Here is a 27,639-nt window from a genome sequence, read left to right as displayed (position 1 = left end):
CGAAGTGTATTTTAGAAATCAGACCCCCCATAGAATGCACTGCCCTGCTGTGTAGACAAGTCCTTAGGCTTCTATAAGAATTAAATGTACCCAAGGTGAAAGGAGCAGTAAAGAGAGGAAACGTAGAACCTCATAAAGGTGGAGAGCAGTAGGATATAAAAAAAAGTGTAGGATTTGTTTCTACACCCATTGAATCAGGAGGAATAGGAGCAGGACCTCTAGATGTGGCCTTAAAGGTGACAACTGGCTTTGATTTGATTTGTAATAGCCCTCTGTAAATAAAATTTTATTTACTTTTTTTTATTCACATAGTGTTTCTATCCTTTCAGCTGAATTCACATTGTACAATGAAAATTAGAATTTTGGATTCTGTCTAATTAGGGTAGAGTAAACTGGCTAACATAAAACAAGCTGACAGAAATTTCACCAAAAGCTCAAAACACTTCTTGAGTTAATTAAAAAATTGTATTTCTTCTTTTTCACACACTGACACTTACTGGCCTTGGCTGCTGTTTTGATATTTCTGATCCAACACTACAGATTACCAGAAATCTCCCAAAACAGCCTCTTCTCACAGGATTTCCATTTAGATTTTTATATCAAAGAACTTCAGAGAAGAATCAAAACTACAGATACTATTTTTTTAATTTTAAGATAACCAAAATTGTTGACAGTAAGATTTTGTCACATAAGCAGGAAAGGAAAGTGTGTCAGATATGTAGGATATACAGCAGAGATGAGGAAGTAAAGATTAAGCATAACAGCACAGTGTCATAATTTACCAATTGCTTTTTTTCAGTACATCCACTTTCTCCATATTTGCTTGATTTAACCATCAAGTCTTTTGATATTCATTCAGTCGGGACTTTTAAGATAATTTTACGGCATTTGTTTCAACTTGCATAGCTCTGTTGTTTGTCTCTTTAACAGGAACTTTAATTAGTTTTACACTTCTCTTTGGAAATAAGGTGATGAGACAGGAATGGTCAGTGATCTATACATAGTTTGTGTCATTGCTAATAAACACCACCTCCTTACTGTAGCTTATTTTTATTTTTATTTCTTTACATTGTCATACAAGCTCTGGCATGGAAGCACACCAACACCAGCAGTTTTGAAAGTAAACTTTTGTTAGCTTCTTCTGTGCTAGAACACTCTACAATATCTTTATGATGCCATAGCTTTTCAGCTTTTTTCCATAGATGTTTTCTTCACTATAACAAAACCTCCTTATTTAACTCCCCCCACCCAAAAAAAAGTTTGATTATCACATAGGTTGGCAAGAAAAGCATGGAGTATGAGTTGTAATTTATTTACTATTTGGTACAAACAGCCTTCCCATGAACTATTTTAAATTATAAAATTCTCCAGCCTTGTGCCCAAAGTCATCTTTGAAGTGTCTTTGATTCGCTGGCAAAGCTATTGTTAATATTAGGGGTTTTTTTCCCCACATGAAAAGTCTCTTACCATTTTAGGTGATTTTGTGCCCACTAAATTTTCCTTTAATGTTGACCTAGAACCCACAAAGATGTGTGTTCAGCTCTGCATCTGGGTAACCAATCCTGCATTACACCAAGGGAAAAAGGCTTCCATGTCACATGTCAGAAGGGCCAGCAGCAACAGACAAATTTAAACAACTCTCCTGGCCTGGTCTCCAGCCAGCTTCTCTTCCCAATAGTTTCGATGTGAAGCCATGGCATTACCCAATGAAAGTTACTTATGCAGGATGTTTATTGCAAACAGCAACAGGTTGAAGATTAGCAAATGAAAGTTATGTAAAATAATATTGGGAAGGAGCAGTCACATGTCAACTTGCCTTCTTTATTGCAAGGCACCATTGATGTCTCAGGGAATTTAAAAAAAAAATATTTCTTTTTCAGGCTGCTCCACCCAAGCAAGAAAATATTACTTTTTGCTTGTAACAAAGCAGCTGAATATAACTGTCCCTCAGCTGCATAATAGAGATGGGGAAAGACAAGGTGTTTTTGGCTTCCTACCCTATTGAGATGTAGAGTATTATACAATTTTCAACTTTCCTCTGCTTATTTGTGACTTTCAGAATAACAAAATATTCTTATTTAAGCTTTAATTTTTTTTTTACCCTTTGGGTAGGACTACAGAGGAAATAAAACAAATGCAAGCCTCGACTTTACAATCACAAAACTACACATACAAGCACTGAACTAGCTTGCCCATTTATAAAATTGCTTATTAAACAATTCTCCTCATTATAAACATCTGCTTCATAATAACTATTTACTGTTCAAGAGCACACAGTAATCCAACCTCACCATAGGAAAACGCATAAAATAATGCAGTAAACCAGCCTTAGGATTGAACAGCCACATGTAAACTTAATAACATAGGAAGCTCAAAAGTTTTGGTGTTTAGATTAGATTAACATCAAAACGTGGAGGGCCCCCTATGGCTCTCCATCCCCATGCAGTCCTCCTCACCTCACTTAGACTCTGTGACAGATTCTTCTTTACCTACTGTTGTAAACTTAGATGGTGAGGAGAGGTGGGCCAATGGTTGGCTACACTTATCAGGCATTCTTAATAAATGACAGACCCAGTTGCCCTTCTGTTCTCTTTTGGTCTCATCTCCCACACAGGCCTACAAAGACAAACCATGGGTTAGGTTCTGCTAATTGGACATCATGAAAAATAGCCTGTGACTTCAATCATGTAACAAAAATCCAGCCAACCCACCTCATATCTAGCAAATGAACCATTTTTTGAAATTTTCAGGATCCCATTAATTGTTTAAATAATTTCTGCCTGGTTTAGATGAAATTTTTTCTACACAAAAAAAGTTACAAGCAAAGGTACATTTTTGAAGACATTCCAAAAATTCAAAAAGGGCAACTGTGAAGTATTTTAATATTCTGGGGAGTACACAACAAATTTCTCAGCTGATTGACATTACAAAACCTCAGATTTCATAAGTATTGGTTGCTCAATTCTGTTAGTGTGAGGACAAACTAACAAAACAGTGCTCACCTGTATTGCAGGGAAGGTGAACAGAAGCATGGACACCAGCTCCAATCTGAGTCAGTAGGTGTATGGATGCGGTGACAGTGCAGTCACATTACTTGTAGGTTCACCACATGCACGAGTATCCACACTCTCAAGCTGCACATATACATGGCTTTCTGTAGAGGAGGGATAGAATAGAGGGAAGTTTACTTGGAGGCTTCATAGAGGATAGGCTGGTAACATGATTCTATGACCAGCCTCTGTGCTGTAGTCTCATGATACCTCTATGCTTATGCAGCCGGTGATAATTTCACTTGCTAGCCAGTAGATCCTCCAAGTGTACAGTTGATATGGTTTAAAACAAAAAATAAAAAGGAAAACAGCACAAAACACTGTTTTCTGTAACACCACTAGGGAAAGCCTGAAAACTGTGACACTCTGGTTTTCAGAGCCAAATGAACTGAGACTGTGTTGTTCATTTCCGTCAGAACAGAATAGGATGCGAGGATGGTAGATGCAAATAATTTATTTAATTTTAGAGTTGCGGAGAGAGGAGGATGAATTAGTGCAGTGGATTTTTTTTCCCTTAGTGTTGGAAAAGGAAGGATGAAGGCCAAATGTTTTCAGTCTTGATTTAAAAAAAAAAAAAAAAAAAAAAAAAAAAGTTAAGGCTAACCCTGCATATGGAATATGCAGAAATACCAAGATAAGTAGAAAATAAGCAAATTAACACAAGTTTATTGTCAAATGATGAGAGATGTTAGTTTCTGACTAACAAATTTGTATTTCGTTTAAGGACCTGTGGATGTTAATATACTTGCCAAGTGTAGTCCCTGCTTATCAAATCCATGTAAAAATGATGGCACTTGTAACCATGATCCTGTTGACTTCTACAGATGTACCTGCCCATATGGTTTCAAGGTACGTACTGGGTGATGAGAAAAGAGTTGAGGAAAATATAAGCTTCATTGTTCTCCCTACTCATGAAAAAAAGTCTCTCTTTCCTCGCTTCCACCAGTCTTTTTTGTTTTATTTTATCTTTTATTTTGTTGTTCTGTCTGCAGGGCCAGGACTGCGATATTCCAATTCATGCCTGCATCAGTAACCCTTGCCAGCATGGTGGAACTTGCCATTTAAAAGAAGGAGAAAAAGATGGATTCTGGTAGTGGTTTTTTTCATCAAAAAAAAAAACAAAAGAAAGTCTACTGAGATTGAACTACTTGTTAAAGAAAATGAAAATCTTTTGGCTATTAATCTTTGGATCTTAGAGAGTAATGAGGAGAGAAGATATTTGTTGATAAGCACAAAACCACAGCAGTAGTCTTTCAGGGCTTATGGAGTATTAAGAAAAAATTCTGTCCTCAGAAAGCTTAAAATGCTTTAAAACTGTTTAAAAAAATGTGATTAGTCAAGGCATATTAGGATTAGACAACATAGTATTGACTCCATTATGTTAATTAATAGCTAGCTTGATCCCTGCTGAAAAAGTCTCACAATTCAGCTGTTGTTGTGTGTATTGCTTCAACAGACAGCATGTAAATGATAAGTTGTAAATCCCAGTGAAACAGAAAATTAATGATTCATTCCAAACCACTATGCCAGTAGATAAACATGCTGTGAGCATTTTAAATCTTGAGTTATTTAATCACACAGTACAATTACTCCAGATGTACTTCATGAATTATGAAATATAGTTCTTTATTAAATGACTAATAATTTCACATTAGAATGCTAATCTACTTCTCAAGCTTGTTAGAAATGCCACTTTAAAAGAAGCACTCTTTATTCTGCAATTCATTAAGAAATTATCCTTATTTATATATCCAAATTCTGTTCCAAGATTAGACTCTTTCCAATTAAAAATTAACTCTATACATTTTAATATCATGCCACAGTCATGTTTTAATTAGAATCTAAAGGGACACAGTCACAGTTTGAAACCTCATAATTTGACCTATCTTTCTTCTTTTTTAATATTGTGTGTGTTTTCAAAGTCCAATTAACAGCATAATCACAGTTATGGGTGCAATATAAAAATAATAGATACATTGAATTATATCAAAAATTTGTGTCGTGTGTGTGTGTATATATATATATGTTTTTATTTTATTTATTATTTGTTTTTAATATGCTACATGCTGTGAAAACATGCATAAAAGAAGGTACAATATCTCCCTTGAAGAGTTTACGGTCTTGAGATATATTGATGATTTATTTATTATGTATTACATTCATATATATTGCATATTCGACTCTGCTCCTGCAAACATTTACATGAGTAAAGTTAAGCATGTGCATAATCTTTGCAAGATAAAGGCCTTATATGTAATAATGTATTATAACACTGGTGATATTTTGTATGTTTTAAAAAATCAGTTTTAGAGATCAGCACTCATAAGCAGTCCTATAATATAAAAGTAGCATGCATTCAATAGAAGAACATAAATGGGGAAGGAAATATTTACTTTTGAAATGCAGGGGATAGGTCTATATTTAATTAAAATTATTTTCTGAAAAATACTGGCAGTGTTATACAATTTAAAAAAAATAAGAACTCTTTTACATATGATATAGTGCTTAATAACTAATGTTATAATTATGTGTTTAGTTGTCTGATCTCTCCAGCTGATGATTCACTATAAGCAAGTATATTTTCTGTGTTACAGGTGCACTTGTGCAGATGGATTTGAAGGTGAAAACTGTGAAGTGAATGTTGATGACTGCGAAGACAATGACTGTGAAAATAATTCTACCTGTGTGGATGGAATTAACAACTACACTTGCCTTTGCCCACCTGAATATACTGGTAGGAATATGAGAGAAAACATAGGCAATTTAATACTGATTGTAAATGAATAGTAGTCTTATGCTTTAAAGTTTGTGGATGAATCCTGGCTCCACTGATGTCAATGGAAGTTTTGCAATTGACTGCTGTGGGGCCAGGATTTCACCCAGTGACTCTTTTATTTGGTTTATTTGGTAAAATGTATAATTACAAACAAAAACCACACACCACCAACACACCACACTGCACCAACACACTTTTGATGTTCATTCATTGACTTTTTTTATTAACAAATAACATTTTGAAAGTTAAAAATCATTCAAATTTTATTTTAATGTAAAAGATAAAATTGCCTTCACCAGCACTAAGGTCCAGCTAAGTCCAGTGGAGGACAGCCAAGGAAAGAAGAAAAAAGTAGGAGCTGTACAGATCTAAGATCAATCCTTATGGTTTCCTTCCTCCACCTCCACAAAATATTAACTGAGCAGAGAGCTCGCACCTAGCCAGAACAGAACAGAGCTCCCTCTACACTAAAGCATAGTCGTGACTTGGGAATGTAATTTATCTCCCTCTGTTCTCAGCCCCAGCGTGCGCGCACACACATTCTCCCAGGTAGTTTTTTTCTTGTAGCTGTTCACCTTTCAGTGTCTGTTGGAGACCAGGTATAAACCGTTCCTTTCTCATATAAAGGATGGTTACTCCAGTTTTATTGCTGTAGTCTCTAACAGACTGTCTGGCCTCAGCTGGAAAGTGGGAATGGAAAATCCTGAAAATCAGGAACTTTAGAGAACAGGAAGCAGGATATTTTATTTATTGAGATGCATTCACTGTGTGTCAGTAAATTGCTAGGTGCATATACAGCTTAAATACATACACATAATCAAACACACCAAGTATTTAATGAACTGCCCTGACCCCAGAATAAACTCCACTCATTCGTCCTATCCCATAATCCCAGCTGGTCTCCCTGCCCCTAAGAAAAAAATGAGAAAACAGGTGAGTCTTGCAGCATGCTGTATAAAGCACTAAATCTAGGCTCTGGTGGATGGTCAAAGAGGGAAGTGAATTCCAGAAACAAAGGTCCTCACCAAGAACTACCAACCCTCTTCTGTGTAAGCCAGGGCAATATTAGCTTGAATGCCACACCCCCACTGAATGCCCATAACTTTAGTCTTTAAAACTTAAAGCCAAAACTTTAAATCTGCACCCTGGAAATCAACTGGCAACATATGCAGGTCACAGAACTCAGGGAAATGTGTTTTGTGCAAGAAATACCACTTACAAGTCAGTTAACTGCATTCATACACTATCTGCAATTTCCAAATGACTTGGTAGTGTGGCTCCATAAAGAGCAAATTACAATAACTGAAACAGCAAAGGTATGAATAAGTATGGTGAGGTCCACATCTAAAAGAAAAGGACACAATGTTCTGTTAAGTACAAATGACAGAACACTCTTTTGCCATTTGCTACTATCAGTATATCTAGGAGCAACTGATGATTCAAGAGAATCCCTAGCTGTAAGTCTTAGAAACAAACAGTAGCCAAACCCTAGCCCGAATAAGTGTGCATATATAATGTCTGACATTTTTCCTGTAATCCTTATATCGGTCTTATCTGAGCTGAGTCTTAAACAGCTAGCTGTCAGCTATTTCAAAATCTCCATTAGCCACTAGGTAAGTCATTCCATTGCATAAGTAGATTGGAAGACATGGAAGTATAGAGCTAGGTGTCATTAGCAAACCGTTTTCTGCATTAGCTCTTTTGAGGTTTTGTATATCCATGGAAAAGGTTAAGACCTCGTGTGTATAGCTTTTAGCTCTAGTAACTTTGTAGCGTGTTACCAGTGTTTTGGTTTGTTTTTGTTTTGTGGCTTTTATCTCAGACCTGTCTTTTCTCCAGATAGGTTAGACTGCTCCAGTCATGTCTGCTGAGACGGGAATGTCACGGGGCCATAATTATTTTATAAACATCTTTAGCATTAATTATGTAATAGCATAAAATGATTAAGTGTATTTTTATACAATTTTTGTCCTGCTTTGCTTTTTAAGTGTCTCTGTGCATACATGGTTAGGGAAATATGTAACAGATTGGGAAGTGAGAAATCTTGGTAATGTGTTTTTACTTTAATTTTCTGTTGCAGTTGTTTGTTTTTTAGTCTGGTGGCAAAACACCAGAAAACAGTACTGTAAAACAAAAAGGCTGACTTGTCCTTGGGGAAATGTCAGGTAATTACATTTCTGTGGAGGGCAGCATTCTGTCCCTGGACAGAATGGCTCGAAGAAAAAAACTTTATCCTGGTTTCTCTAAATCAAAACTTTGATTTGGTTCTGTTGTTGCTTTAAGGCTAGTTTAAAGAAAAAAATAACTTTAACTCTTAAAACAATTAACTCGGCTTTCAAAGATATACTATATTCACAATTCCTGTTGATGTCAGTGGGAACTGTAGGTTCTCAACATCTCTAAAAATAAGACCAAACCGTTTTATAAGCACTGTACTATTAATTGTATTGTAGTTAGAAATTATGGTCAAGATTTTAAAATACTTCAATACCTCTCAGGCTTTCCTCATCCTGTCCCTCACCCCCCCCCCAAAAAAATACTTTCTAAATACATCTCTACCCCGATATAATGCAACCCGATATAACACAAATTGGGATATAACACGGTAAAGCAGCGCTCGGGGGGAGCAGGGCTGCGCACTCCTGCGGATCAAAGCATGTTTGATATAACGCAGTTTCACCTATAATGCAGTAAGATCTTTTTGGCCCCCGAGGACAGCGTTATATTGGGGTAGCAGTGTATATATGGCCAGATTTGACTGGTATAGATAACTCTATACACAGTAAAATCAGCTACTGTGATTTCACCCAATGTACAATGACTTCACATCCTGCCTTAACTTACCCTGCAGCTTGAAATAAATAAATAAATAAGCCTATCATGTTATAAACATGACTTTGTACAGCTAACAAACCATGTCAAAATCTGAGAATGGGGAAACAGTATATAGAGGATAAAACAATGTTACAATTGGTTAAAGTCACAAATTGTTTTATGATTTTTTTGTTCTCTGCCTGATTCAAAGGTAAGTAACTAAATCTCAGTCTAAGTAACTCAAACTGCATGAAGAACTTTGTAAATTTCACGTGCAGCAGTCTCTACATACTGCAGTCCATTGTCTACCACAGTTCGGGATATCTGGGCAGCTCTCCTCTCTCGGCAGCTTCACAGAGGCAGATCGGCGTTTGGCATTGCACTCTCTGGCCATGCTTCACCCCTCCCACCCCCCACTTCTATTCTTCATGGCAGCAGACCGTGGCAGTTTTTGTTGCTCACACCCTCACTCTTCTGTTTTTTATCTTTTTCTGCCTACTTTTTGGGCAGTGGGGGGCAGTGCTCTTCCTCGCCAACATTCCTCTTCCTCCCTTGGTTGGTTAGCCCCTCAGAGATTTAACTTTCCCTGAGTCTCCACTTCAGCATCTCCCTGCTGGATCCTCTGCCTCTGTACAGGCAAAGCAGAACAGCCAAGAGAATATTGGGTCAAATTGAAGCACTGCTCTGTCTGTGAAGCAGCTTTTCCAGGCTTGGCAGACAGTGAGTTGTGTCCAGTCTGTACCCAGACAATTGACTCTGTTAGGCCTAGGGCTACCAGTCGGACAGGCAGGTCGGGTCCCCTACCCACCCAGGCAGACGCATCTCCAGTGGGGGAAAATGGACCAGGAATCCCAGCAGGGTGAGGCTCCAAAAGTGATAAGGACCTTGACTGCTCAGGTTGGGGGTAAGTCCCAGGGAACCCCTTCAGAACAAGTAGGGAGGCTTGTAGGGCCAAAAGTCCTCCCCTCACGCCCATCTGAAAGTGAGTCCCAAGTGCCCTGGAAAAAGAAGCAGGGCATCTAATCAACTTCCTTCCCCCACAAGCCAACCAGGAGAGGTTGGACAAGAAGTCCCACTGTCCTGCCAGGGAATGGGACTCAGCAGGGAAGGATTCTGAATCAAACCTCTTGTGAGGGCTTCAGGCCTTAAGGAAGGCAAGCTGCAAAAGGCCTCACCAAAGCCACAGCAGAGCTATTACACTCCTGAAACAAGCTAAACAACTGAAAAAATGTAAACAGGCAAAAAAGAGAAGGAAAAATCACACACGCGCACACACACAAAAAAGATACGAGCAGTGATGAGCTGCCAAAATCTTAAGAACGGGTTCCCTATAAAAAGTTCTGATTTAAGGGATGTGCCACAGTATGTATTTTCCCTGGCAAGAGCCCATCAAAGCCGCAGCATCCGCTTGCAGGGAAGCAGGTTAACAACTGGTTCTAAAACTGCTTCAAAATTTAACAACCAGTTCGTATGAACTGGCGTGAACTGGCTCCAGCTCACCACTGGATACGAGTCCTCTGTCTTCTTTTCCTCCTCATCCTCGTTCTGCTCCTCCACTGTGGAAGGTGAGCAGTCTGGCTCTGAATCCAAACAGGAATGGGGGGGAAATACAGCAAAGGTTTTTTTGTGGTTTTGTTTTTTTAAGAAATGTAAAGCTACATGCATCAAGGCTGTTCCATGATTCGAACCCAACCTGAGCAGTCTCGTCAGAGTAAGCCTTAGAGTAAATTTCTCGTCTCTAAAGCCTTCCCTGAGGCAGCATACCTCTTCCTTCTTCCTTCAAGGAAGTGATTAGGGATGAATGGAACAAGCCTGATAAGGGCAAGCACATTAACAAGAGCGACCTCAGGTTCTATAACATGCAAGAACCTCAGGGCTCTATTGTTGGCTCTGTAGCATCCCTCCCCTGGGAGGATTGCCCCAAGGACCCTACAGATAGAAAGATGGAGGCCATTCTCAAAAAGGACTTTGAAGCCTCCTCCACCAGTCTGAGCGTCCTAGCAGCTACCTGCTTTGCAGGATCTCAAAACCCTTAAGGACAGAGATCATCCTGACTTTGATTCCATTTTAAAGAAAGTCTCCCTAGCAACAGCATTTGTAGCTGACACCTCAATAGATGCAATGAGCTTCTCAGCCTGAGTCATAGCCTCTAGTTCATAGCCAAATACTATATATGTCTCCATCTCTGGACAGTTGATACTCTAAGTTAGCTCTTTGCACTGCCAAATTTACATGCTCTCTCCTTTTTGGAGAAAATCTGGAGAAGGTGGTGGCTGACAGTGGCAAAATCCAAACAATCTCTCCCTTCCTGACTAAGTGTCCCCAGGAGAGAGTTTAGATTGACCTTCAGACAGAGGCGCTCCTTTTGCCCCTCATCCTCAGACGGGTAACAACAAAGGGACAATAGATTCTCCAAGGGAAAACAGTGAAATTGAGGTCCAGGGGAAAAGCCTAGAGGGATCTCAGCACTTCAAACTTATTGTTCAGACATTTGGTCTCTCTTCAACCAACCCATTCACGAATCCTAGGAATGCAAAGAGATCAACATACTTCACAAGGGAGGCACACCCTTGAGCCATGGGGACAGACACCCTGTTGCAAAGTTGGCTGCAGGGCCTACTATGTGCATTTCCACCCTTTCCATTACTGAGAAAATAAAATGAGAACAGACGATAGTAATTCTTATAATTCCTCATTAGCCAAGGACACCTTGATTTTCAGACCTCATTTAACTGGAACTCCCACACCAGCTTCCGTGGGGAGCAGACATCCTCTCACAAAGGTCCTTTTCTTCATCTGGACTCAAAATGGGCTTCAACTAACAGCAAAACTATTGAGAGGGAGGCGCTGGAAGGTCTTAGGCCTGGTCTACACTACGCGTTTAAATCGAATTTATCAGTGTTAAACCGATTTAACCCTGCACCCGTCCACACAATGAGGCCCTTTATATCGATATAAAGGGCTCTTTAAACCGATTTCTGTACTCCTCCCCGACGAGAGGAGTAGCACTGAAATTGGTATTGCCATGTCGGATTAGGGTTAGTGTGGCCACAAATTGACGGTATTGGCCTCCAGGCGATATCCCACAGTGCACCATTGTGACCACTCTGAAAAGCAATCTGAACTCGGATGCACTGGCCAGGTAGACAGGAAAAGCCCCGTGAACTTTTGAATTTCATTTCCTGTTTGTTCAGCGTGGAGCTCTGATCAGCACGAGTGGCAATGCAATCCCAAATCCAAAAAGAGCTCCAGCATGGACCGTACGGGAGATAATGGATCTGATCGTTGTATGAGGAGACAAATCTGTTCTATCACAGCTCTGTTACAGAAGATGAAATGCCAAAGCATTTGAAAAAATCTCCAGGCTATGATACAGAGTCAATAGCACAGTGCTGTGTGACAAGCGTAACGGAAAGCCAAAGAATCAAATGGACGCTCATGGAGGGAAGGAGGGAGTACTGAGGACTCCAGCTATCCCACAGTCCCTGCAGTCTCCGAAAAGCATTTGCATTCTTGGCTGAGCTCCCAATGCCTGTAGGGTCAAACACATTGTCCGAGGTGGTTCAGGGTGTATCTCATCAATTTACACCCCTCATGCCCCCGTGAAAGAAAAGGGAAAAAATGGTTTCTTGATGTTTTTCAGTGTCACAGTATGTCTACTGCATGCTGCTGGTAGACGCGGTGCTGCGGCTCTGAACAGCAGCATCCTCTCCTCTCCCCTCCCCTGTGGCAGACAGTACAGCACAAAATGACTGATAGCTGTCCTCATCATCCTGTGAGTGCTCCTGGCTGGCCTCGGTGAGGTCGGCCGGGGGCACCTGGGTAAAAATAGGAATGACTCCCAGTCATTCCCGGCAGATGGTACAGAGCGGCTGGTAACCGTCTTCATCATAGCAACTGAGGGCTGAGCTCCATCAGGCCCCCCCGCTTTCATGTCTAAAGAAAAGATTCTGTACTGCCTGGACTATCATTGCAGCTGGAGGCTGCCTCCCCCTCATTTTATCTCACTAAAAAGTCAGTGTTTCTTATTCCTGCATTCTTTATTACTTCATCACACAAATGGGGGGACACTGCAATGGTAGCCCAGGAGGGGTGTGGGAGGAAGGAAAAAATGGGTGGGGTTGTTGCAGGGACACCCCCTAGAATGGCGTGCAGCTCATCATTCTGCGGGATCTGACACGGAGTGGCTATGCTTTCTGGTTCTCTGGTACACTGGTTCTCTAGTACACTTGCCCCATATTCTAGGCAGGACTGACTCTATTTTTAGATAAAACATAAAGGAGAGACTGATCCGCGGAGTCATTCCCATTTTTGTCTTTGTGCCCCCCGCCGACCTCAACTAAGGCCAGCCAGGAGCACCCGTGACAGCAGCAGACGGTACAGAACGACTGATAACCGTCATCTCATCGCCAATTTACAATGGCACAGCAGACGGTACAATAGGGATGGTAACCGTCTCTGCTACCTTGCAAAGGCAAATGAATGCTGCTCTGTAGCACTGCAGTACTGCCTCTGTCAGCAGCATCAAGTACACATACGGTGACAGTGACAAAAGGCAAAACAGGCTCCATGGTTGCCATGCTGTGGCATCTGCCAGGGCAATCCAGGGAAAAAGGGCGCGAAATGATTGTCTGCTGTTGCTTTCACAGAGGAAGGAATGAGTGACGACATTTACCCAGAATCACCTGCGACGCTGTTTTTGCACCATCATGCATTGGGATCTCAACCCAGAATTCCAATGGGCGGGGGAGACTGCGGGGACAATGGGATAGCTACGGGATAGCTACCCACAGTGCAACGCTCCAGAAATCGACGCTAGCCTCGGTACATGGATGCACACCACCAAATTATTGTGCTGTGTGTGGCCGTGTGCACTCGACTTTATACAGTCTGTTTTACAAAACCAGTTTATGTAAAATCGGAATAATCCTGTAGTGTAGACATACCCTCAGTTTGCCTTCTAGAGTCATTAAGGCATTGCTTTTGGCTAGAACACTATAAAAATACTCCTCTGTCTGGTCAGATTCTACAAGTGCACAGCACAATGCATATCCTGGAAATCCTGGAATGCTAAACATGCTGTACTTCCTCCAGGAAGGCATAGAAAGAGGCCTTCAGCCCAGTACCATTGTATGTCTGGTGTCCATTCTTCGTAGCATGCTTATTCACAAGATCCTCAGGCTCTCGGACAGAAAATTCACAGATAGCAAGATTCCTTCAAGTAGTCCAATTAGCCAGATTAACGGTCAGATCACTTGCCAGAATGGAACCCACCTCTGGTTTTGAGGACCCTGGCAAGCCATCCCTTTTGAGGAGCCTTTGACTTCACCATTGGCCTTTTATTTATCTCTTAAGACTTGTTTCTTAATAGCTATCCAAGCTTAGATATCAGAAGAGCCTTGAAAGTCTATCTCAAACACATAGAGTCCATGAGAAGATCGGACTCTCTATTCATGTCCTTCCACACAAAGTGCCAGGGACTTAGAGTTTTCAAGTCCTCCATCACTAGGTGGATTAGACAATGTATTGTGGAAGCCTATACATCATCAGTGTTTCCTATACTAGAAGACATCAAGGCACAATCCACGAGATTCTTAGCAACCTTGTGGTGGAATGAGCAAGTGCATCTATTCTGGAAATTTGCAAAGCGACCACTTGGTCTATAGCTAATACCTTCATTAAGCGCTACAAGATGGACGTTCTGTCTTCCGCAGATGTGTCCTTTGGCAGAAGGGCCTGAAGATGGTGGCCTAGAATAATACAGACCTTTGAATGAGTTCATAAAAAGGTGGGTACTTCTTTTCTAACAGTCTCTTCTTTCATAACCCTCCCTATATCTGATCACTGCTCACTACTTCCCGGTCATCCAGAATTGTGGGAGATGCCGGACTGCAGAACTGAAATTTTCTGATCAATAATTTCCTTTCTGCAAGCAGCATCTTGCACAATTCTGTGCATCCTAGATGGCTCATGAGCCAAGCATCAGCCATTAAGTGGAATCATTACCATAGAGCAGTCCTTCCTGATCTAACGTACATAGTTGTTTCATTATCTCTGGAATATTTGTCAATAATGAGGCTATGCAAATTTCACAGCTTGGGAATAACTCATCTGGTAGCAAGTGGGAGCAGAGAAGGCCTGGCCAGAGACTGGTTCAGCTCTTTGAAGTTGCAGAGAGAGATTAGCCCAGATATCCAGAATTAGAATTGTGGGAGATACCACTTGCTTAATAGAAACAGTATCATAATTTTTTTTAAAAAGGAAAGAAAAAAACTATTAACAATGTTCCAGGTGTATTTAAAACATTCTTGGCAGTGTTTGCAATTCAGGCCTTGCAACATTCTTCTAATGTGTGAGAACTGAACATTGAAATTGACTATAAACAAAAGTGAAACTGACTAATCTGTTTTTATTGTCCTCACTGGGTAAAATGCCATAAGTAACCAGAGTATAAACAGTGACAAGTGTAAATCATTTTGTTCAAATTATATGTATTTTAGTCATCTAAACCATCATTAACACAGACAAATTTCTTTAAAATATTTTGATAGTGTTCTACTAATCAGAACTAGACGTAAAATCAATTGAAGTGAACAGTTACAGGAATGTAGGGTCAGATCTTTAGCTGGTGTAATACGCCCTAGGTTACCATTGACTTCAGTGGAGTTACACTGATTTACACCGCTTTTTTAAAGCTTAATTCCTTTCTTCTCTAAGACTTAATTAGTAGTTTGGGTTATATTTTTCCAATTAGATTCTTGTGGTGGTTGTTCTGCTCTGTTAATTCTTGGATCTGTCCATGTTGAAGATTTCATGGTACATGGCAACTGAATGTGGACTTGCACCATGCCAGAATATTTTTTGAGTGAATGGCTGTCTGTGAATGCAGTTTAATATTTCTACACAGGATAAGGAAAATGTTCAGAATTTGGCAATCTAAAATGTAAATCGTTCATGCTTGAGTTTATTTTTTGGGATGGTAGGCGTGATAGGATTGCAATATTATCTCTGAAACAGCAGTTTCCTGTATAGATAAACTTTGAAAATACTGTGAAGGGTGTTCTATCTCAAAACCTGTCAATGTGTGCATCTCTCCTGCCACATTTTGAATATTGATATCTTTGTCTAACAGTTGGCACGGAATTGAAAAACATGCTGTGGCTTTCTTAGTAGTCACAATTCCATATCTGCCAAGTTAAGATTGTGCTTTGCAGTTAACACTATCATCACAGTGTCAAAGACAAGTATGGTATGTGTGTTGTACTGTAAACATTCTTAAGATGTCACAGAATGTAACTATGAAACCCACAATAAGCACACAGGATCAGAAGAGACCTGGAGTTGCTGATGAATAACATGTAAAGTTGCTCACATTATGTCCTGCACTCTTTAACTTTGCCTTGCTCTCTTAATTATCATCTCATTTTTATCCTCAAATCTAATGACTGTCAGGTCATTACATGTGCATCCTAGAAATTAAAATTGATCATTTCTCTTGTTCATTACCATGTCATTAGAACACATATCTCCTTGGTCTAGCAGCGCAACTCTTTCTATCCCAGCAATAGCAAATACGTCTTACTTATCTTGTTTGTTTTGTTCTGCTGTAGGTAAAAATTTGAAGCTCGCTTCACTTTGCTATGCAAACCTCTCTGCTGCTATAGTTGTGCATTAGCTTAATGTGCTGTTGTATTACAATGTAAAAAGTCTCTTGTCTCTTCTGTCTTTGTCACTGCAAGCTGCTAATCTGAATGAAGTGGAAAAAGGTCAGTTGTCTTTTAAGCCTATTTTCACTTACCTTCGTTTCTTGCTTTTCTTTTCTTTAAAGTGCATGGATTTCAGTGTATGCACGTGATCAGAGAAGTGATATAGTTAACATTTAGCAAGCGAACCCTAAATCCTCAGATCAGGCATTTTACTCCATACATAGCAAATAAATGCTATTAAAGGTAAAAATACAGTTCTTTGCACAGAAGACAGCGATACAAGAACAGACCATTAACACTGTATACATTGTCTTGTTCAAATATACTAAAACGTACCTTATGCATCCTCTCCGGTGACCGATAAAAATGGCTTGCTTTACAGAGATGGTCTCCTAATAAAGCTTGCACCCAACAGGTGTAAGACTTACTTTGGTTCTGTTCTAATGCTTTCTAGATTCTAAAATACCCATTTAAGTTTTTTATATGATTTGTCCTGCTAGACATTAGGTTGTGATGTCCTCCTGTTTATCATTGTAGTGACCAAGTGTAACACCACATATTGCATCTAAAAAATCACACAGTGATATGAGGCTGTGCAACAGAGAAAGTTAATGGAGATATATGCAGCCTTAATTTTGAGTAACCTTATGTTTTGGGTTTCTGTCAAAACGTTAATGTCACTAAAACACAAGGTTGATTTAACCCAATAATGGAAGAGATTCTGATCCATCATTTTGAATTACACATTTAGATCAGTTCCTAGCACTGGTATTTCATGATTAATTTTAAGTAGCTGAAGGATATGCCTGTTTTTCCTCCTCATTTCCTGTTCTCTTTCGATTTCCCCACACACACAATCTGCCCCCATCACAGAAAATCCTCCTATAGAGAAGTGAAGGGTGGACCGAGTTTGTTAGTGCCATTCTTTGAATGGGTGGGAATGGGTAATTGAAAAACAACATAAGATTCTCCTAAGGGTTCAGTTTGCTGCTCAGAACCACACTCGGATCCTAAACCAGGAGTGGGCAAAGTACGGCTTGGGGGCCGCATCTGGCCCACCAGACATTTTAATCCAGCTCTCGAGCTCCCACTGGGAAGCGGGGTCTTGGGCTTGCCCTGCTCTGGCACTCCAACCAGGGAGCGAGGTAGGGGCTTGCCCCATTCTGCATGGCTCCTGGAAGCAGTGGCATGTCCCCTCTCTGGCTCCTATGTGTAGGGGCAGCTAGGGTGCTCCACATGCTGCCCCCCCCAAGCACCATCCCTGCAGCTCCCATTGGCCGGGAACTGTGACCAATGGGAGCTGCAGGGTCAGCGCCTGTGGACAAGGCAGTGCGCAGAGCTGCCTGGCCGCACATCCACATAGAAGCTAGAGGGGGGACATGCCATTGCTTCTGGGAGCTGCTTGAGGTAAGCGCTGCCCAGAGCCTGCACCCCTGACCCCTTCCTGCACCCCAACCCCCTGCCCCAGTCCTACTCCCTCTCCTACCCTCCAACCCCCTTGGTCCCAACCTGGACCACCCTCCTGCACCCCAAACCCCTCATCCCCAGCCTCATCCCAGAACCCGCACCCCCAGCCAAAGCCTGCCCCCCCCCACACCTCTGTTCCCAGCCCAGAGCCCCCTCCCGCACCCTGAACTCCTCATTTCTTGCCCCATCACAGAGCCCGTACCCCCAGCTGGAGCCATCATCCCCTCCCACACCCCAACCCCCAATTTTGTGAGCATTCATGGCCCGCTGTACAATTTGCATATCTAGATGGGGCCCTCGGGACAAAAAGTTTGCCCATTCCTGTCTAACTCTCACCCTCATATATTAGCTCATTGCTCTGTGACCACCCTGCCAGGCTGGTGTACAATTGGTTTGTTTTATTATGACTATTAGTGGGCATATTGTTAGGAAAGCCAGCTACCATTCAAACACAACATCACTGTTTACAAATAAATCCATCGTCTTATTTTTAATGTTGAACCAAAACCAAACTGCACTGACTACTGAACTAGCATATGTAATTTTTTAATGAAATTTGCTTTATAAGTGTGCAAAGTACTTTTGTTACACTCACTGAATTCTTGCAGCATAAAGTATAAATGATCTGAATTTTCTTTCACACAGGGTTCCCAATTCAAGTTTGAATGGATATTCTCCTTGTACAATTATGTCTCCTTATTGAAATATCTGTTTTATGTGAGATTAAAAGGAGACACATAATCAGAAGAAAGGTTCTAGTTGTTGGAAATGTGTGAAACAAGTGAAAAACATAATATATTGTAATTACTGTAACCCACACAATCAAATTATTAAAAAGCTCAGGGGAGGTAAACTTAATTGTTAATTCAGTAAGAAAAAGAGGAATAATAGAAATTAAATATTTCTCTCAGTTTAATGAAGTACTACGCCAACCAACTATATAACCTGATTTACACATTTCCTAATATATAGAATTTTCACTGCCCTAGTGGTAACGAGTAAAAATTTAAATGCATCTAATGCACTTGGGCACCAGTTAAATATGGTTCTTAAGCGCATGCCTGACTTTAAGCACTTAGGTAGTCCAATTAATTGAGAGGCATATCAGTTTAAGTCATGTGCCTAAGTACCCTGCTGAATCAATGCCTTAGTATGATGACTTATGAGAGTTTAAAGAGAAATGCTTATATTACTCTCACCCTGGGTTGCTCCTAATAAAATATTCCTGTTAATGTAACTAGTGTATCTCAAGCGATTGTAAATTATTATTTGAGCACTGTGATCATTCCACCAATTATGATGCATTTCCACTCAAGATTAAAAGCTGGATCTTGAGAATGTACACAATCCTTGGTAATGTGATTAGATTCATTGACTTCAGTGGGACCTCTCCCATGAAGATACTGTTTTGTATCTTAAGGCCATAATTCATTATTTTTCTGAATGATGTTATATTTTTTTTGAATACTTATTGCACAGTCCTTACCTGCCAATACCTATTGTTATCACATTAAACAGTGTAATAAGTAAGGTCTCAGTCTTGCACTGGGGATCCACTAGCATTGGATGTAAATGAACAGAATTCCATTGGTATAAAATTGGAATAATGCAGAGGTGAGGCAGAGTCAGAAGTTATATTTAACATAATTTTGGGAGTCTGATTCTCAGTGATTTACAATGGGACTTTAACACTCTGAGTTGTAATGTGCTTCCTAATGCCATTGAGAATTTTGTATTTTAATCTTAGTTAAAACAACTTAAAACTTTGTTCTTTTGTTTTAATTGGCATGGTGGTTACAGTTTCATTTATATTATACTATATTTTCCCATTCATATGCCGAGTACTTTCATAGTTTTAGAGATGATACAGTACTTTGATTGTGTACGGTTTGTCAAACTCTCAACCTTCCACTTCAATGCCATATAGTTTAACTAGAACTAACATTCTCTAAAACAATCTTTTTGCTGTATGAATCAGATGTAGTTAATAACTAGTGACTTCAGTCAAAAACATGAGGAGGAAAAACTGTATAACTTTCATGGAAAGCAAAAAGACTGCAGAAATAGACTTACAATTTGTGGTGGCCTAGCACAGAATAAAAAAATAATCTCTCACACACACACACACATACACACACACCATCCAGTAACTACTTTAACTACTATTAAGCCTGCCCTGTACACGTGGTATATTGCTTTGGAACACTGTGTATTTGTTATGATGATTAAGGAAAAATAGTAGTCAGTTTTATTTTGATTCTGTTCCTGGTTTGGATTCTAATATCCTGTTTGCCTTTGCTGCAGTGCTGATGAGTTTAAGAATATTTCTGTAATACCTTCAGATAATTTTCTTGATTGGTACTTTGTCAAGTTATTTCATTTACAATTTCATTTTCTGTTACACCACCTCCCAACTCCTCTGTAAATAATGTAGCAATTTACACATACAATTTACTGATCAAGTTATCCAAAATAATAATAATGATCTAAATACGTGATTGTATTGTTCTTCTTTATTTATTATATTGCTACTGTTTTTAGCTTTAGAAAACCTGGATAATTGCTATTAAACATTCTCATACAAGGCATTAACATAAATTATAATCTGGCGAGGACAGAAAACTAATATATAAGTCTGACCAGTTGATAAACTCTTCCCACTAGGTAACCAAGGATCACTTATGGTAAATCAACCATCTTTAATATGTTGTTTGACAGTCCAAGTGTATAACATCCATTTTAACTAACAAAAATATCTTTGAACTTTTAGGCCTTGTTCTTGAAATAGGATCTGTTAGCTTGGTCCCCAGTGCCCACATAGAATCCCATTTACTTGAGTGGAATTCCATTGGAGGATTGAGGTTGAGCAAAATATGAATGAGTGGATGACTGTACACATGTAACATTGAAGTGAAACTTTTTTGAATTTAAAGATGCACAGTAGTATCACAACCGTTTTTCTTACCTAAAGTATGTTTAAAAAAACTGGCTCTACAATTCCTGGTTTAGGTGGCTCTCCAAAATTTTCCTTCTGAATAAAGTCAAAAAACATAATCTGCCTTTTTTTTTTGGTAGGTGTTTCACTTTTGTCACTATCTCTTCCTTTTTGTAAATTATTTTTCTCCCTTGCATCTTGTCCATACTGATTAAATTCTGAAGAACTCATGATTTTAGAACATCAGTCTTTGTCCCTCTATTTACTCTCTTAGGAACAACTTTTCAAAGTGTTCTACAAATCATTACACCTAAAAAATGTGCTACTAAGTTTTTCATGCTTATTCTTCAACAGCTACACTTTTTTATTATTTAATTTTTAGTTTATTTTTTATATTTGTTTATATTTTGGGTGCCTACAACTGTGCTTATGCAAATACTTAGATGGGTAGTTAGGCATTGTATCTCTTCATTTATTTATTTTTTATGTTTTTTTCTCTGGTATGTATGTAGATGCAAAAAGAACATTTCAGGGGTGCAAATTTTGGTGGCCACTCTGAGGCGTCTTTGAAAACTTTGTTCTCATCTCACTTCTCTTGTCTGTAAATCTTTCAGAGTTGTTTTGATCAAATAGGTCATATTTACTCAAAACCTGGCCTTTATTCATACAGTTCTTTATGTTCTTTCTTCACCACATTGGCCACTGGATTTCCCACTTCCTTGCTGTAGTGCAGTATTTCCCTTCTTAGATTACCTATTAATGTACTGTTTGAACTAAATATTTCTGTCTGGACTGACTTCTTGATTTACTTAACAATTTTGTCCATTTTCCTCATTGGGTTTTTGAAATAATGATTTTCAAAAATGTAAGGGAATATTTTCCTTCCTTTCATACTCCCAGAACACATTATGCAGCATCCCTTCAAGTCAACAAGAGTCAGGAGACCTTTTAATTGGACAATAGGTTCATACCTCAGTCATTGCACCTTAGACTGCACTCTCTATATATATTGTACAAATCTTGCATAAAAAAATCAAACTTTTACCAGGTCCTCAGAAGTGGTCGTTGATGTTTTCAGACCATTTGCCAACTGTAAGCCCAGATTCTAGCAAAGTTGGATTGATCTTATATTTTCAGGCAAAACAATACCAAACTTTATGTGTAGCTGAGTTTCACTTTTGAACTTTTGGCCTCAACCTTCAGCTGTACCCCATATTCAAGTTGGGAGCATTTATAGGAGGTTTTGTGCCTGAGTCTTGTGAATATTGAGTTTCAGTAGCATTCTGCAGGGACATCTTCATATCACTCAGGATCAGGATAATGTATTATGCGATTGCACAGTCATAAAATTTAATGAAGAATTGTGCTCCAGAAGTAAAAAAAAACCCTTTCATTTAAAAAAATGTTTCTAACCTATAGAACACACATAAATTAGGTAAATAAAACAGGTTTTTTGTTCATTTCAGTTTATGATCATGGGAGTTAGAATTCTCTCAAATTCTCTGCCAAGATGTATTTCACCTTTTAAATATTTTAAAAAATTTACCTCTGTAATCTCTTCATCAGTGAGTTCTGCAAGCTGATTTTGTGTGTGTGAAGAATTACTCCCTCTTAACCATTTATTTATTTGAATACCACTCCTTCAGAAGAGAGGGTCTATGTTTGGTTTGATATTGTTATGTTGTGAGATTATTTTTTAGGATTCTTTGTTGTTATTAGATCAGTGCACAATCTTGCATTTGACAGACAGACAAGGCAAGAGGCTTTGGGAACAGAATTCAAGTCCTATGGGTTAGTCAGCCCTAATGGCCTGTGTTTGAACTTTCTTGAGTTGCCCGTATATATTGATTAAATAATATTATTATTGGTAATTTCCCTGAGAACCATCGAGCAGCCTTGTCAGGAGATCATGGACTTGTGTTATTAATTCATATACACATTGGCATGGCTTTATGAGATTGGCAATCTGTGTCATTAAGAGAGTGCAGCTCTACAGGAAATATGTCTTAATAGATTGGCAGTGTGCTACCAAACCCCTTTGGAAAGCTGTGCATGGATCTTGTTGCTATGGATTTTCTGATGGCCAAGTCCAGATCTGCATTGCTCTATGTTGAATATTATTGTGTGAATTGTGTGAACTGCAAGTCCAGTTCTCCAGGGTGAATACTAACACCCCAGTTTGGGACTGGACTGTAGATTAAGTTAACGCTTGTCACGGAATTGAAAAACAAGCTCTTCTACAACAGATGGCTGCAAAGTACTATACAGATTGTCTTAACTTTACCTGTAGTGCTTGTGAATGGCGTATTTTGTTTAGAACGGCACAAACATAAATATTTACACCTTATTTCCTGTTTGAATTTGTCTAGCTTCAACTTCCAGCCATTGGATTGCATTGTATCTTTCTCTGGTAGATTGAAGAGCCCATTATTTAATATTTGTTCCCTGTGTAAAAACGTAGATTGTAACCAAGTCACTCCTTAGCCTTCTCTTTGTTAATCTAAATAGATTGAGCTCTTTGCGTCTTTCACTATAAGTTTTTCTAATCCTTTAATCATTCTCGTGGCTCTTCTCTGAACCCTGTCCACTTTTTCAACATCTTTCTTGAATTGTGGGCACCAGAACTGGACACAGTATTCTGGCAGCAGTCATGTTAGTGCCAAATACAGATGTAAAGTAACCTCTCTACTCCTCCTCATTAGCTCTTTTGGCCATACAGTCACATAGGGAGCTCATGTTCAACCGATTATCCACCACAACTCCCAAATCTTTTTCAGAGTCACTGCTTCCCAGGATAGAGTCCCCCGTCCTGCAAGTATGGCCTACACTTGTTGTTCCTAGATGTATACATTTAGCCATATTGAAATGTGTACTGTTTGCTTGCACCAAGTTTACCAAGAGATCCAGATTGCTCTGAGTCATCAGCCTGTCCTAGTAATTATTTTTGTGTCATCTGTAAACTTTTTCAGTGATGATTTTATGTTTTCTCACAGGTAATTGATTTTAAAAAAGGTATTTGGCTTGCAGCCAATAATAAATCCCTGCGGGACCCCACTGGGGAAGCACCCATTGATGATGATTCCCCATTTAATGTGTGTCATGTTAATTTTATATCATTAAAGTTTTTTAATCAGAATGTTGTGCAGTACCAAGTCAAACACCTTACAGAAGTCTCTAAGTATATTACGTCAATAGTAGTACCTTAAACAACCAAACTTGTAATCTTATCAAAAAAAGATATCAAGTTAGTTTCATAGACTCAATTAATGTTGATTGGCATTAATCACATTAGTGTCCTTTTAATACTTTATTAATCATATACTGTATCAGCCACTCCATTATCTTGCTTAGAAGTCTGTCTCTTGTTGGAGGAGCATAGGAAGGGAATTAGAATGGTTACTGTGTATAACCTCAGAAACTCACTCACCCCTTACTCCTTCGTATTCACAGACTTCTTTCCAGTCACACTGGAGGTGCTAAAGATCATGGTCACAGGCATTTTTACCTCTTCCATGTTTTTTAATAGAATATATGTCTAAATCCCCCTGGTACCTGGAAAATGTCATCCCTTGCCTTGAGTGTTTATAGAGACCGATCTAAAACACCAGTGTTCTACAAGCATGGCACACATGCCCAGCAAAAAAATTACCCTCTCCTTGACCATATAAAAAGATATGATAGTAACTCATATGCTGAATAGAGAAACAAAGCTTCTCTCATGGTTACTGTAAACTAGTCACAAAATAAAATCTTTATTGTAAACATTATTGTAGATTGTTTCACCGTATCATTAACTATGTGAATTAGCTGCTTTTTTTATCAGATACATCCAGGGCACAACAATATTTGGATTTACCACACACTTCTTTTCCCATGCCACTCTCCCAGAAAGCATATTCTAACCCACACTAGCATCTCTCAGCTTTCTCCCTTTCCCAACTCTCACCCTTTGGGGAAAAAATGCCCCAAATGGTACTGTCCGGCTCCTCACCTCATGCCTCCTTCTTTGTCCTCCCGGCTTTGTCCTTCTGCATCAATTTTCATATCCTCTAAAGAGGCTGAAGCCACTGTGTACCACTTCCCTATGTATGGTGGCAGTTGTGTGGAGCCACTGTAGGAAACAGACAGTAAGCACTGATGGGTGAGAATGTGGTGTCAAAGCAGTTGCATGGCAGCTTTCCTGCTTCCTCACAGCAAAAGACCACTTCAGTATTGAGGATGAGTGTTTGAGACCCCCAGTCTTCTCACCTTTTCTTCTGTCAATACCCAGTGTTGCTTCTCCTCTGCTCACTCTACTTCCATTACTAATTGGAGCAAATGCCAAGAGGGGCATTCCTTGGAATCTACAGGACCCACTAGATTTGTGGATCCCTAAGCACAGTTTGGGCAGGCTATATGACCATTAATTATATATGTGTGTGTATATATAATATCACTATGTGTAGTTTGCTCATGTTGAACTAGGGGGAAAAGAATATTGATGGCCTGTTTGTATCAGTGAGAGAAAATAGAGGCAGTAGTGTGTTCCTAGTCACCACAAGTAGATAATTACTTTAAAGTGCCAAATATTTTAAGTAGGGCTGTCAATTAATAGCAGTTAACTCATGCAATTAATTCAAAGAAATTAATCATGATTAAAACGTGATTCATTGTTGTGATTCATTGTTTTATGTTGTTTTGTTTTTGAGTTCATACCAATTGAAATGTGTTAAATATTTTGCATGTTTTCTACATTTTCATATAGTATTCTGTGATGTAATTGAAATCAAAGTGTATATTATTTTTATTAAAAATATTTGCACTATAAATATAAAAGAAATTGTATTTTTCAATTCACCTCATACAAATACTGTAGTGCAATCTCTTTGTTGTGAAAGTGCAGTTTACAAATGTAGATTTTTTTGTTACATAGCTGAACTCAAAAACAAAACAACGTCAAACTTCAGAGCCTACAAGTCGACTCAGTCCTACTTCCTGATCAACCAATCACTAAGATAAACAAGTTTGTTTACATATACAGGAGGTAATGCAGCCCTCTTCTTATTTACGGTGTCACCAGAAACTGAGAACAGGTATTTGCATGGCGGTTTTGTAGCCGGCATTGCAAGGTATTTACATGCCAGATTTGCTAAACATTTGTATGCCCCTTTATGCTTCAGCCACCATTCCAAAGGACGTGCTTCCATGCTGATGATGCTCGTTAAAAAAAAATTGCGTTAAATTTGTGACTGAACTTCTTGGGGGAGAATTGTATGTCCCTTGCTCTTTTTAACTCGCATTCTGCCATATATTTCATGTTATAGCAGTCTCAGTTGATGACCCAGCACACGTTCATTTTAAGAACACTTTCACTGCAGATTTCACAGAACGCAAAGAAGGTACCAATGTGAGATTTCTAAAAGTAGCTACAGGACTCAACCCACAGTTTAAGAATCTGAAGTGCCTTCCAAAATCTGAGAGGGACAAGATGTGGAGCATGCTTTCAGAAGTCTTACAAGAGCAACACTCCGATGCAGAAACTACAGAACCCGAACCACCAAGAAAGAAAATCAACCTTCTACTGGTGGCATCTGACTCAGATAATGAAAATGAACATGTGTCGATCCTCACTCCTTTGGATTGTTATCAAGCAGAATCCATAGTCAGCATGGATGCATATCCCCTGGAATGGTGGTTGAAACATGAAGGGACATATGAATCTTTAATGCATCCGGCACATAAATATCTTGCAACATCAGCTATAAGAGAGCCATGAGAAGAATGCCTGTTCTCACTGTCAGCTGACGTAAACAAAAAGCAGGCAGCATTATGTCCTGCAAATATAAACGAACTTGTTTGTCTGAATGATTGGCTGAACAAGAAGTAGGACTGAGTGGACTTGCAGGTGCTATAATTTTACATTGTTTTATTTTTAATGCAGTTTTTTTGTATATAGGTCTACATTTGTAAGTTCAAATTTCATGATAAAGAGATTGCACGACAGTACCTGTATTAGATGAATTGAAAAATATGGTTTTTTGGTTTATTTACAGTGCAAATACTTGTAATCAAAAATAAATGTAAAGTGAGCACTGTACACTTTGTATTCTGAGTTGTAATTGAAATCAGTATATTTGAAAATGTAGAAAACATCCAAAAATATTTAAATGGTATTCTATTATTGTTTAACAGTGCAACTAATCGCAATTAATTTTTTTAATTGCTTGACAGCCCTAATTTTAAGTGCAAGAAATTGCATTTATACTGTTGGCTCAATAGGAAAGACCAGTCTGGAGATGCTGTTTCCTGAAGGATATCAGGAGAAATCAGAATACATCAATTGCTTACATATTATAAAGTATAGAATTTGTCCATGTTAATTTAAATTACAGTGGCTGATTATAGTAAGCGTTGCTATTGAGATAAAGACAAATATTGTCAGGGCATTGTGGTATTTGCCCTGAACTGACCGTGTATATTATGTTGCAGGTGAGTTGTGTGAGGAGAAACTAGATTTCTGTGCCCAAGACTTGAACCCTTGTCAACATGACTCAAAGTGCATCCTGACACTCAAAGGATACAAGTAAGCATAAAATATTGTCATAGTTCAACTACACTATTTCTACCATTCTCTTATTCTACTCCACCTCTTCACAGTGTGTTTTCATGTGGGTCAATTTTGCTATCAATGCACATTCATAATAATTGTGATCAGATATCAATGGCAGAACCTGACCCATTTGTTTTCATATACACCCATGTATTAACTTGAAAAGTATCTAGTGAATTAACTTTTTTTTTAGTAGTGTGGATTAAATAGGACCAATGAAGAATGGAGAGTTTCATTCTCTGTGACAGTCTACAGAGAATCCTTTTGGAATCTTGGACTGTGAAGGGAATAATTAAGTTAAA

The 27,639-nt window shown here is 39.0% G+C and overlaps 1 protein-coding gene across 9 annotated transcripts in view; it reads left to right on the top strand.

Annotated features, from left to right (window-relative positions):
- SLIT2 (slit guidance ligand 2) overlaps positions 1-27,639 on the top strand; it is a 416,519-nt gene that overhangs the window by 358,710 nt on the left and 30,170 nt on the right. For 7 of the 9 annotated variants that reach the window (XM_050947305.1, XM_050947304.1, XM_050947312.1 and 4 more), the window contains 5 exons: positions 3,775-3,899; positions 4,043-4,140; positions 5,645-5,784; positions 16,380-16,406; positions 27,217-27,310. In XM_050947305.1, the coding sequence (XP_050803262.1) occupies positions 3,775-3,899; positions 4,043-4,140; positions 5,645-5,784; positions 16,380-16,406; positions 27,217-27,310 (484 nt within the window). The remainder of the gene's footprint in view (positions 1-3,774; positions 3,900-4,042; positions 4,141-5,644; positions 5,785-16,379; positions 16,407-27,216; positions 27,311-27,639) is intronic. The other 2 variants (XM_050947308.1, XM_050947307.1) reach the window with 1 other exon arrangement.

This window comes from Gopherus flavomarginatus, chromosome 3 (genome assembly GCF_025201925.1).
Source record: "Gopherus flavomarginatus isolate rGopFla2 chromosome 3, rGopFla2.mat.asm, whole genome shotgun sequence".
NCBI classification, from domain to species: Eukaryota; Metazoa; Chordata; order Testudines; family Testudinidae; genus Gopherus; species Gopherus flavomarginatus.
The sequence above is the reverse complement of the archived record's forward strand: the minus strand, read 5'-3'. Positions and strand labels throughout refer to the sequence as shown.